Raw genomic sequence first — 13,490 nt, 5'->3', positions numbered from 1 at the left:
TGGTCTGAGCTCTTTCTCTCTTTAGGAAACTAAATCGATCCCTATTATTCCCCTTAATCCCATTTTTAAGGCGCAGTGATAAACATAAGGGGACGACATGGAGGGGTCCCAACTTCATTTTGTTTTGTTGATCTAATGATGCAACATTATGATGCAACAGCAGGAGGGGAGCAGATTGTAGGTGTCGTTGAGGGGTACACTGTGGGTGGTGGCATAGGGGTTCAGCTCAATATTTGGGGTTGGAATTGAAGGAGCAAGAACCTGTGTATCTGGGGTCGGGGGTTTAGAGTTCATGTTCGGATGGGCTGTCACTGACATTCTAGGGGGCCCTGAACCCTGTAATAAGAGAACAAAAGGGGGACGCAAGATTTGCAGGGGCCGGGACAAAGACAAAGAGACAGAAGGAAGGAAGCAGGATGCTGGAGAAAGTGAGGTGAGACACAAGAAGTGTGCTGGGGTGAGAGGGACAGGTGCCCACTATTAGCATACAGCTGATACCCCCACCCCCATCCCTCTCATCCTATTCACTGGCTATAACAAAAGACCCCCAGCCAACCATAACAAGTTCTCTCCATTACAAAGAGTCCCCCCCCTTCATACACTCACCTCATTAACAAACACACACACCTTAATAATGGGGAGGTGAGCGTGACACACGTCAGGGGGAAGTGTGCGCATTGTGTAAGTAACGGGATAGGTGCAGCTCTTATGCATTATGGATAGTATCTGACATACGCCGTATAGATAATACGAGGCCGACAGTAGCCACAATGAGGCCGGGTTATGCGATATCCTATAGGAAGCTTCACCCGATACCTCCATCCTATACTACATATACTACTGATGCTTGTATAGTTCATGGACAACCCCAGAAACGAGCGCACTGTCCGGCGTACACCATATATACGTTCTCAGAAGTGCGGGCTATTCCAGAAGCGAAGGAGGCATGTTCGTCATCGGTCAGCCGAACCTCCAACCTTCTAAGTAAGAGGGTTTCCTCAATGAATGGAAAGGTCGGGCATGTTGGATCTCAATTTGCCCAATCCTTTTGTGCTCACTAGATAAAGCCAGTGTACTTGGCAGAGACTTATTTTACCTTTCTGTCTACAAAACATATGCATGTTTGAGAAGATTAGATGTTAACGTCAGGACTATCGAAGGTTGTATGGCCGGCTTTAGACTCCTTTCCCGGTACCAGAATGGGGTTAGGTCAAGCTTTCTGGTATAGCGGTCTGCAGTGTCCCAAATACCTGGATACTTGATGGATCCCAATAAAGTCAACATGGTCTTTTAAAAAGTAGATTGTGTGAACAAAAACTTAAAAGGGGTGTCCTGACCTTCCGGGGTTATCCGACCTGCCGAGTACTTCTGGAGAATAGCAGTTAATGTGCGCTATCTGGCAGTGGCCACTACACATTGCATGGTCACATATGGCTAATAATGGCTGATCGGGGCGGCTGCCACATGTCGGACCCCCTACTGATTAAGATATTAATGATACTTCTTCAAGAAAAGGTTCTAAACATCAACCAGTGTAAGAGTCTGATGGAAGGTTCTGTAAGGAAGCCTTCTCACCATTCATTCCGTGGAAACGACGGACCCCTCGGTAGAAAGTGATGGACAACAGGGTCCATCAGTGGGCATCGGTGCTGTTTATAGTGACACAGATCCAGCACCATATCATGGTATTTATTCAGAACAGAGCCTAGTAGAGGCGTTATGTGGTTCTAAAATGATGCCCGGAGCCACCGGTCCTATTTTTGTCAGGGTTCTCAATTCGGACCAATGTAAAAGACACTGATTTCTCCTACATCCAAGAAGGTAGAATTTTTCCTTAGGAATATCTTCCCCATTATTCACTTTTTGAGCCATATACAATCTCCCCAAAAATGAGGTCCCGATAAAGTGAAATGTTGGCACATTTTTGGGGGACGACTTTACATCGGTCAGGTTTCAACTTTTCACTCCAAAATTTCCAGGATTCCCTTTTTGCGCCGAAAGATTATGAAGCTCTTATTTTTAATGTTAATAATTCTGCAAATTGTCACATAGGAGGATAATATTACATCACGGTCCCATTTTTAGTCAATGCTTTGGCTTTGGATCTTCTGACAATACAGATCCCCAGGAGCTGTGGTCCGGGGTGAAGCCATTGCTCCTGTTGTTTAGGATAAGACTTTAATTTGTTTTCTTCATGGTTTTCGGAAAGCTGATCAAAGAAAAGTGTGATGTGAGGAGGAAAGGATGGAAAGGAGGGAGGAGGAGGAGGGGAGGCTACATTTGCAGGGGGGGGGGTGAGGGAGGGGGCTATGTAACACCAGGAGGCTCTGTATAAAGCCCCAGGATTGACTTAGAAGAACTTTAGTCACAGCCAAAGCAGACAAGCTCTGAGGACAAAAGACCACACAGGATTCAATAGAGAGCGTGCCCATCAGCGATGCCTGCCTGATCCGGAGGCATCACTTCTAAAGGAAAACTCATCCTGATGCCTACAAAGCCTGCCAGGCTGATATACTTTCTATTTCATAAACTTTCCTAGGCTGAGATATACTTTTGCCTGCCTGGCATTTATACCCTCTAGGTCTACCACCAGCTTGGATAACTCTTGACATTTACAGAAATACTCTTTATCCTTTTTTCATTACACGTTGCTTCGTGGAGACACCTGCCTTTAGTTCCTAATTCTTCAATTCAATCCCTCTAGTAGGACTACATTGACTTCAGCTTCAGCCCTGAGATTTACACGTGAACGTCGATACCATGACAGAAAACACTCCACTGTTCCTGGTGGTGCTACTGTTCCTGCCAATGGTGAGTACCAACCATCCCGAAATATACATACAACAGGGCAACTTTTGTAAGTTCAGTCGGTCTTGCCTGGTTACATCTACTCTATGTGATGATTTCATATTGAATACTTGTAATAACTTCCCCCCAATCGTCTATCCCCTTGCAACGTAGATGGTTTTGGTCCATATGTCCTGTGATCTAGATTAAATAGCTCCGGTGCAGTATATGGTTTGGCACTGTACACTGTAGCAAGACATGAGTAACAACTTCGACTAGTTGATCTTCAGTGTTTCTTATCTTGAAGAACCATCATCAGTTCTTGTCACTGACTACCTGGTGGTACAATGCATGGGCTTCAATTTTGACTAGTTGGTTTTCAGTGTTCCTTATCTTGAAGAACTGTCGTCAGCTCTTGACAATGACTACCTGGTGGTGCAATACACGGGGAACAATTTTGACTGGTTTGTCTTCAATGTTCTTTATGTTGAAGAACCATCATCAGCTCTTGTCTACGACTACCTAATGGTCCAATACAAGAGTAACAATTTTGACTTGTTGGTCTTCAGTGTTCCTTATCCTAAAGAATAATCATCAGCTCTGGTCAAGGACAACCTGGTGGTCCAATATATGAGTAAACATTTTGACTGGTTGGTTTTCAGTGTTCCTTATCCTAAAGAATCATCATCAGCTCTTCCCAAGGGCGAAGTGGTGGTCCAATACATGGGGAACAATTCTGACTGGTGGGTCTTCAATGTTCCTTATTCTAAAGAATCATCATCAGCTCTTCCCAAGGGCGAAGTGGTGGTCCAATACATGGGAAACAATTTTGACTGGTGGGTCTTCAATGTTCCTTATTCTAAAGAATCATCATCAGCTCTTCTCAAGGGTGAAGTGGTGGTCCAATACATGGGGAACAATTTTGACTGGTTGGTCTTCAATGTTCCTTATTCTAAAGAATCATCATCAGCTCTTGTCAACGGCGACCTGGTGGTCCAATTTTTGACTAACAATTTTGACAGTTTTTCCTTTAATGTTCCTTATCTTGAAGAAGCATCATCAGCTCTTGTCAATGACTACCTGCTGGTCCAATTACTGTCTCTATATTCCCAGGTGGAGGCAGCTGGAGTGTTTGAATTGAAGGTCCATTCTTTCAGCAGTCCCCGAAGTGTTTGCGTAGCTGGTCGCTCCTGTCACATCTTCTTCCGAGTGTGTCTCAAACATGCCCAGCCTGTGGTGTCTCCAGATCCTCCTTGCACATTTGGAACAGCCCTGGGCGACTTGATGGCTGTGGATCCAGCGGCCATAGCGGCCAGTAGCCCTGTACGAGTCCCCTTTCACTTCAAGTGGCCGGTGAGTAACATTACAGCTGTTGGGGTATTGTGATACTTCATGTAACGTCCCCTGTTTCAAGGCCAGGAGGCAGCGACATTGACCCGGCCAGGTGGCTTCTCTGCTGTTTTGTTCCTTTCTAGTTGACAGCTGGTTGCAGAAGTGGCAGCTGCTGACAAAATAAAGATTGATCTTTGACCCGCATAAAGTCTTTATAGACACTCGTAAGATAAATGCGATGTATTCTGTAGCCCAAGAAGTGATATTTAAGATGAACCGTAGAGGTACAGAAGTATCCCTTCTCAACTGGAAATTACATTTCCATCTTCTAGTAATGGGTCCTTGAGTCACTGGTGGTGGACTCTGTAGGATCTTCATCTACTACTTCCATTAGATTCCCATCTCCTCGAGCTTTTGGCTTGTCCTCACATCCACAATAACCTTTCTATATTAAAATGACCCTCGACCCCGAGACTGTGACTATACATTTATCGCGTATACCTCCTACAAAAATTTCCGTACTTTTACACACATCATCAATAAAACATCTAAGCCCCAATTCATCATTGTCTTTGAGCCTTTTTTCTGGTGTAAATAGTTGTTTTAGTTGCTTTACGTTTTATTCATCATTTATTTTGCGGCCTTTTTTTAAGTTAACTTTACCTGGTTTTGTCCTTTTTTTAATCTTTTATTAATTCTGTATTATGGGCGTAGTTTTGGTTAACCAGATGTTATAGCCTAATTCAACTTTTGCAACTTTAAAAGACGCAACATTTTTTATACACAACTGTACGCCAGTACCCTAGTGGTGGTAAAAAAACCTTTAGAATTTTATTTTTCTTCTAAGACTAACCTGTGCTGTTTTACAGGACAGTGCGACTTTTTGGTCACAAAAAATAGACAATAATACATAAAAAAAAATAGAGCATCTTTAATTTAGCCAAAAAATTCATCAAAATGGCTGAGCCACTTTAAAGAACTTGGCGTAAAAAAATAAATAAATGGCAATACCACAAAACAAAAATAAAAGTCACTGAAAAAAATGCAAATGATGAATTGAACCCTTAATTTTATTAATCATAGACTACAGTTATGCTTTATTAAAAATGTGTGGTAGTGCAGGACTCCAGAGATTTCGGAATATAATATTGGAAGTTTCTACCAGAGATTTACCATACATTTCTGACTACAAGATGCACTTTTTAGCAAGTTAACATCTTGCTAAAAATTGTGTGCAGTCAGGAAGGACAGCAGTGTCCGTCCTCTCCGACTGCTTCCTTAAAGGGAATCTATCACTAGTTTTTTGCCACCTAGTCAGAGAGCAGCATAATTTAGAGAGAGAGACCCTGATTTCACTGATGTGTTACTTACTGGGCTGCTTCCTGTAGTTTTGATAAAAGCACAGTTTTATCAGCAGGAGATTATCACTACAGGACTAGTAAACCTGCTGCCATGTAGTCCTCCATATACATGAGCTCTGTATAACCCTGCCCCCCACCACCAGCTTTCTACCTAAACATGTTGTACACAGAAAGCTGCTAATCAGTGGTGGGGGGCTGGGTTATACAGAGCTCAGCATTCAGAGAACTGGCAGATCTGAAGCAGAGATAACAGAGACTTTATCAAAATTGCAGCAAGCAGCCCATTAAGTGATACATCACTGGAATCAGGACATCATGGAGGACTCTATACCTTTTTGAGATGGTTCTAGTCCAAACATATAAATGGTACCTAGTGAATATAGAGGTAGTCATACTTGTCATGTATAGTCATCTTACCTGGTGCCCTGTTTACCTCTCATTGCCCTACTAAGTTCCTCCCGCTTCCAAGATGGCTGCTGCAGTGGCACGCGGAGTGCAGTAGTAAAGGCCCACCATGCACTTAAGTCAAAATTGGGCTGGCTAGCAATTGTTCACCTGTTGAAAGAGCATTTGTTAAAAAAAAAATCTCCGACATACCAGCCTTGATAAATTTTTTAGGTCAACAATCCAGCCAGTTCTTATCACTGGTGAAAAAAATCCAACATGCTCAATCGCAGTTTTGAAAGATAATGATCCCTTATCAGTCGGGCATCAATGATTCTTTACTATCAAAATTAGTAATTTTCACTCACTTTATGTGTATGGGGTATTTATGTCTGAACAACACCTTTCCTGTGCTGGGCAAATAGCCTCTACAGACAAACAGGGCAGAGACTCTGGAGCCACCTATTGGAGGTACCAACCCTAAAAGTCACCATCAACTCTTTAAAGGGCCTTGCCACATGATCGAAAATAGGAAGCCAGACCAGAAGATCCATTCTCAGCCATGTGTTTCTGAGTTTTTGCCCTTCATTAGTGCAAAACAAGAGGACTAGCTGGTTGGTCTCTGACGAGGCTATCTGAATATTAAAATTCTCAAAGGGTCGCTGCATGGGCTATAAGTCTCTCTACACCAATTTGGCGGTCTGTTCAAGGAGAAGTGTTACCCCTTATGCCCTTGTCATAAGTCTCTCACTCAGCCAAACAGTTCTCGTACTTTGCACAGACTAGGGGCTAAAACCCAGAAATATGTGTCTGCAAATGGATGTTTTGGTTTGGCTTCATATACTAAGTAATGTCCCAAGGGCCTTGACACATGACCAAAAATAGGACGCCAAACTAGAAGATCCATTTACAGACACGAGCTTCTGGATTTTTGCCCCTAATCAGTGCAAAGCAGTCTCTGAAAAGACTATCTGCATATGAAAAAATTCTCAAGGGGTCACTGCATGGGTTATAAGTTTCTCTACACAAACTTGGCACTCTGAACAATGAGACATTTTACCCCTTAAGCTCTCCGTCATAAGTCCCTCACCCAACCAACCAGTTCTCATCTGTCATGCTTTGCACTACTGAGGGGCAAAACCCCAGAAACATGTGTCTGCAAATGGATCTTTTGGTTTAGCTTGCTATACAAAGTCACGTGGCAAGGCATTTTAAAGGGTCAATATTGGCTTTTATGTTTGCTACCCCCAATATGTGGCGCTTGAATTCCTGTTGTCTTTCTCACTGAAGGAGCAATTTCCATATTTACATTTTCAGGGAAACATTGCATGGCCTATAAGTCTCCCTACCTCAATCTTGGGTTTTTCATAAGGAGAAATTTTATAATCTTTTGATTCTCTGTCCTGCGGAATAGGGAAGGCATGGCTTAGGTTTACCAGTAGAGTGCCCTTGCCACTGTGGTAGCTATATTACAAGCCAGTGAAAAGAAATGTCGATGTGAACAGAGGAGACAGGGGAAGCAAACAGAGGGCACCAGGCAAGGTGCAGTGGTAAAAGTCACTATACACATAAGACAAAGGTGGGCCGGCGAACGACACATCTTATACACAGCAGCCATGTTAGATTTTGTCGGTCGATTATACAGCCAGTGCTTATCATAGGGACAAACAATTTTGATCAGCGTTTTCAACGATAATGATCATTTATTCAGGCATCAGGCATAAGTTACTTCTCTCAGGTCAAAATAGGCTATTTTGGCTCATTTTTCTATTGTGTGTATGAGGTTCTCAAAGAGTTAACATCATTGAAATTTTAATAAAGTCAATAATACACATGGAAATAAGAAACTTTGTCATATATCTTATCAGAGAAATCTGCTTCTTTCTCCTTGTGTATGTATCTTTCACTCTCAATTCATGGGTAAAATCTGTATTCAATGAAGTCAGATTTTACCATTGATTAGATAGGAGATGGCAATTGGTGCCTTTAAAATTCTATGGAAGGGGAGGAGCTAGAGGAACACTGACATTCTCCTGCAAGTTCTCTTGACACAATACAGTTCTCCATAGAACTTTATGAGCACCGTCTGTCATCTCCTATCTCAGTAATGGGGAAATCTATATTCATTTAGGACAGATTTTACCTGTGAAGTGAGGATTTTGAGAATGAATATTCGGTCCAGGAGGAGAAAGAAGCAGTTTTGTCTAATAATACATTTTACAAAGTCATTTATCTTCACTTTAATTATCAATTTCTGAAAAAAAAAAACAATCACAACGACAATTACTTTATAAGGCTAAGGCTACATGTGACCGTTGCGTGACCGAAGTTTGTTTAGTGCTGCTGCATTGTACTGCTATACAAGGGAATAAGTCGCATTGTGATATTTACACTACCGAGACTGTGACAAGCAAGTTGGCAAAAATCAGACTCAGTTGGATTATTTGTGACTTGGTTGTTGCGGTAGCGTAGGTGAAGGGTCGCAGTGCGACTCCATGCACTTGTATAGTGTTGTAGCACAGCTCCGAACAAACTGTCATGCAACGTCTGTGGTGGCCACAGTCGCCATGTGGCCCTAGCCTTAAGGTACCTTCACACATAACGATTTCGTTAACGATATCGTTGCAACGTCACGCTTTTTGTGACATAGCAACGATCCCGCTAACGATCTCGTTATGTGTGACAGCGACCAACGATCAGGCCCCTGCTGGGAGATCGTTGGTCGCTGGGGAATGATCAGGACCTTTTTTTGGACGCTGATCACCCGCTGTCATCGCTGGATCGGCGTGTGTGACGCCGATCCAGCGATGTGTTCACTTGTAATCAGGGTAAACATCGGGTTACTAAGTGCAGGGCCGCGCTTAGTAACCCGATATTTACCCTGGTTACCATTGTAAAAGTAAAAAAAAAAAACAACAGTACATACTCACATTCCGATGTCTGTCACGTCCCCCGCCGTCAGCTTCCCTGCACTGACTGTCAGCGCCGGCCGTAAAGCAGAGCACAGCGGTGACGTCATCGCTGTGCTCTGCTTTATGGGCCGGCGCTGACACAGAAAGTGCAGGGAAGCTGACGGCGGGGGACGTGACAGACATCGGAATGTGAGTATGTACTGTTGTTTTTTTTTTTTACTTTTACAATGGTAACCAGGGTAAATATCGGGTTACTAAGCGCGGCCCTGCACTTAGTAACCCGATGTTTACCCTGGTTACCCGGGGACTTCGGCATCGTTGAAGACAGCTTCAACGATGCCGAAGTCGTTCCCCTGATCGTTGGTCGCTGGAGAGAGCTGTCTGTGTGACAGCTCCCCAGCGACCACACAACGACTTACCAACGATCACGGCCAGATCGTATCGCTGGTCATGATCGTTGGTAAGTCGTTTAGTGTAACGGTACCTTTAGTCTGAACCGCGCTTTCCCTGTGCTGTGCAGATATGTATAGACACTTTCCGGTTCCAGAATGGAGGGTCCCTTAACTCTTTAAAAGCAAATTGATCACTTAGTTGTCCTCCTATTATCTTCCTTTAAGGGGTCTTACCATCTCGTACGGTTACAACATATTCACGGAATATGCCATAAATGGGCAACAGATGCGAATCTCACTAATGGAACCCGCATCGGTCTCGCGAGACGGATCATAGGAGGGGTCTGAATTCCCAACTACTTACATGGGAATTCCATCCCCCACCCCCCTGCATTAACAGCGGCTCACAACGGGGTCCCGCACGAGAGAGAGATGCAGGTCCGATCGGTGGGATCCGCACCTACCTAACATTTATGCCAATTTTTGAGGCTATGACAGCAATTTAGTTGTTGGGAATAGCCCTTTAATGTATCGCCCAGTTTGTGTTTTGGAGACCAGACAGACGTTTCGCCGTCTACGAGGCATCTGTGTGGCATTCTAGTAAAGTTTCATAATTGACTATTTAGACTACTCCGCGATCCCAACATATTTACTTTCAGCCCCTAAATACTAACCGTCCTATAGTTCTCATTACAAGATGCTCTTCAGCTCTGAAAGTTGCCACATGGCACAAATGGTGGATCCAGAGCTTTGTGAAGGAATATCAGAGATGCTTCAAAGGTTTAGGATTAGATACCCTATATTACATTTCACATTTAGTAATGTATTATTTTATATATATATTTTCCTACCGAAGTGACGTCTTTAAATGAATGTTTGTTAGTCTTACGTCCGGCAGCCATATGCAAGAATACACTGTGGTGCCTGGAGGTCCAGGTAGTACAAGCATCACACAACGTATGCCTTAGAGAAGACGATGGTCAGAGCACTGATGGCTCATCTCGCAGTCACAGGGTTGAGTCCACTCTTTACCATTAGTCAGTCCATTAACAATTTGCAACTGGTCTTGGAATAAATCTCAAATTACGATTTCAGATGCTCGATACCAGCTCAGTGCTCTGGTCTTCACCAGGTTTGCTCTTGACTTTCATTCGGCCATGGTGACATTTTCTTATATATCCAAATTCTATCCCATGTAAAGACCTAGACAGTCCACTGACCATCTTCACACTATTTTACAAAAAGTTAATAAATGTAGAAAAACTATAATTCAGGACTAATCCTTTCCTCTGAGGGTTCCAGTCTCCGACTTTTCCTCTTGACCTCCATCGCAACACTATCCCCACTTTACCTTCATCTGGCATCTTTTTAAAGGTCACCCTCAAAATGGGATTTACCAGACCTGTAGAGGACTTAGACCCCATAAAACTCACACATGCACTACAGATTTACTTCTTTAGTTGGACGGAAAAATGATTTTATTTCATGTCAGTGAAGGCTCCATGGTGCACCCTGGTATTGACTTAGGAGGCGGAACCGTTCACTGAGCTCTTCGGCCACACCAAGGGTGCACAGAGGTCTCCACATTTGCATATGAAATAAAACCGTTTGTTCAACTAAAGAAGTAAAATCTGTACTGCAGGAAAGATATTTATAGAGGACTGAGTCCCCTACAGGATCCAGCAATGTATAACCTACTGGGCTGCTTTCTGCAGTTTTAATAAAATCACTGTTTTCTCCGCTGGAGATCTAGCAGTTCTCGGAATGCTGAGCCCTATATAAACCCCACCCCTATCACGGGTTGGCGGCTTTCTGTGTATATCGAAAGCTGCCAATCAGTGTCGGGGGCGGGGATATACAGGGCTTATGAATATGGAGGACTACATGGCAGGAGGTTTATAGTCCTCCACTAGTTTTTGGTTCTGCAGACGACCTCCATATTAAATTTTATAGGTCCCAAACACAATATCCATCTAGTACATGCCTGTGTTGTACTGACTCGGACACTTGTTTCGTTGCAGGGTGTTTTTTCACTTATCATTGAATCCTGGAGCACACACACAGCAGAGAAGTCTACAGGTAAGTGCACTTTGTAGAGTTACCCATATATCACAATGTCTAGTTCTATTGGTATTTGCATACCTCCCTCATTTTAAGGGGTTCAACTACCATCTTACAGGGGAAATATTTGTCCATTTTTTTATATGATTTTTCACTGCCAATATTGTATTTGTCCACTCTATGTCCTAAGGGAACCCATCAGGTGCCCGTAGGCTTCATTAAGATTAAATTGGTCTATTGCTATGTTACAACAGAGTCCTAGGCATGCACCGTGCTGAGATGAAGTGAACTCATTTCACTCCGCGAGTTCTGGACAGGATGCTAAGAGTAGACGTAGCACTGGAAAGATGTCAATCACACCCACAGGGGAATAATTACAGGAACTAAGACCCGAAGAGTTTCAGGGAAGAAACGCCCCACTGGACTAGTGTATGCGGCTTTCTTATTTTCCCCAACGGATGATATTGAAGGGAGCAATGAACGGGCACGTTGAATTTCATTCCCCGATTTTTATGTTCTCCCAAATAAGCCACTGCCTAAGGTTTATGGCAGCGGCCTACTCCTCTCTTTCCATTCAGAGCACATAGATGCCTAGCTGAACTGATCGTGCATGTATGATGGTCGGAAAGAATAGCTGTCTGCCAAATAAGCTCTCAGAGGAGAGACTCTGACCATTTACTGCTACATTAAATAGTGGACTGCATGGTCGAATGATGAAAGGTAGACACCTGAAAATTGTTGACAAATTAGACTCAAAAATTAAAAAGAAGTAGATTGTTGAGATTTACTACTTATATAAAGTAAGTTCTCAATTTCCACTCTCTTCTCTGTCCTATAGCTATGTACACTGCTTTCAGTCTAGTACCCATTATTTTTTTACCTATATTATATAATCGATCAGATCCATACAATGAGGTTAAAAATGATTGTCTGATATTGGGCAGCCCCAAATTACTTGGAAAAGAGTCCAGTCACTCATAGTGAAGGGTTGTATACTCTAATAAAGTATTTGAAGACTAAATTTCAACAGAGCCTAAAGTGTCTGCCATGGGGTCCATAAAGAGGCCTACCCCTTCCTAAAGCTGGCCCCTTCCCACTTTCCAATTGGCACCGTAAACTTGCTCCGGACTCTCTAAGGAAGAATTGAAATGAGCTATTATCTTTGCCTCATCTTTGTCATGTTTTTTTGTGTATTCTGTGATGCCAGCTTTGTTGTGTATAGGGATCCAGATGAGAAAGCTCTTGGCTAACAGCAGTCTAATGTATTTTGGGCTTCGAGGCCCCCATACACATTAGACTAACATTGTTCAAACCCGATATCATCAGGATCGGCCAACTTTTTAATTTGTATGCAGGCCTCCTGACTCCCCCAACAGGTGATGTCAGAAAAAGAAAAGATCTGGCATGCCAGATTTCTTACAGCTGATACTTTTGTTCTTTGTTAAATAAGCCACTGCCACAGTAGTCTGGCAGTGGCTCTATCATGGAAAACACAAACGCGCTTAGCAAAGATGAGGGTTCCCGTACATGGGGGACTCAGGATTGATAGCCAAACAATCATTTTGCCAACAGATATCTACTCTCTATGGGGCGCATTAAAGAGTCCTTTCAACCCTCAGTTACCTCAGGTCTATAAACTGAGATCAATTACTGGTACTTCTAATCCTTTCCATTTAATTAATATCTGATATTTATATAACAATTTCCCCAACGCCTATCATACAAGTTCCAGCAGTAATTTGGTATATGAGGTGTCTGGCTGTGGCTTTTTCCCAGAGTGAATGGCCATGTAGATTAGATAAAAGTTGGCCAAACCTGATTCTGGAAGGATTGGCCAACCATCTAACATGTACGATGAACCCTTAACTCTTCCAGTGATGTCGTTGTAAAGAAAGAATCGTTCTGCTGAATTTCATAAGTTCATCAGGGAAATAAGCCTCTGCCAGTAGTGTCTGACAGCAGATCTCTCATGGAAAACAGAGGAACACTTAGCCGAGTCGATCGTTACTGTGTATTGGGGAAGGGGGAGACAGATGTTGGCTGAATGATCATTCGGACAGGTATATAATGTGTATGGAGGGACTTAAGGGTTTGTTTACAGTACATTGAAGACTGGAACCTTCACTGTCCCCATTGTTAGAACGTTAATTTACATTCTTTTGGCTTATATGCCCAGAGATGTTACATCAGACTTTACTCATAGTCGTATTGTACATTTAAAAAAAGTAATTTTCATACACCCTATTAGGAAATTCACAGTT

The 13,490-nt window shown here is 42.9% G+C and overlaps 1 protein-coding gene across 1 annotated transcript in view; it reads left to right on the top strand.

The window, feature by feature from the left end:
• The first annotated feature begins 2,363 nt into the window (after nt 1–2,363).
• The window catches only part of DLL3 (delta like canonical Notch ligand 3), a 104,241-nt gene continuing 93,114 nt past the window's right edge, over nt 2,364–13,490 (top strand). The window contains exons 1-3 of the mRNA XM_069746512.1: nt 2,364–2,811; nt 3,901–4,140; nt 11,190–11,247. Coding sequence (XP_069602613.1) covers nt 2,761–2,811; nt 3,901–4,140; nt 11,190–11,247 — 349 coding nt within the window. The 5' untranslated portion in view covers nt 2,364–2,760. The remainder of the gene's footprint in view (nt 2,812–3,900; nt 4,141–11,189; nt 11,248–13,490) is intronic.

The sequence above is a fragment of the Ranitomeya imitator genome, chromosome 2 (assembly GCF_032444005.1).
Source record: "Ranitomeya imitator isolate aRanImi1 chromosome 2, aRanImi1.pri, whole genome shotgun sequence".
In the NCBI taxonomy this organism is placed as follows: Eukaryota; Metazoa; Chordata; class Amphibia; order Anura; family Dendrobatidae; genus Ranitomeya; species Ranitomeya imitator.
Note: the sequence above shows the minus strand (reverse complement) of the source record. Positions and strands in the feature narration are given on the sequence as shown.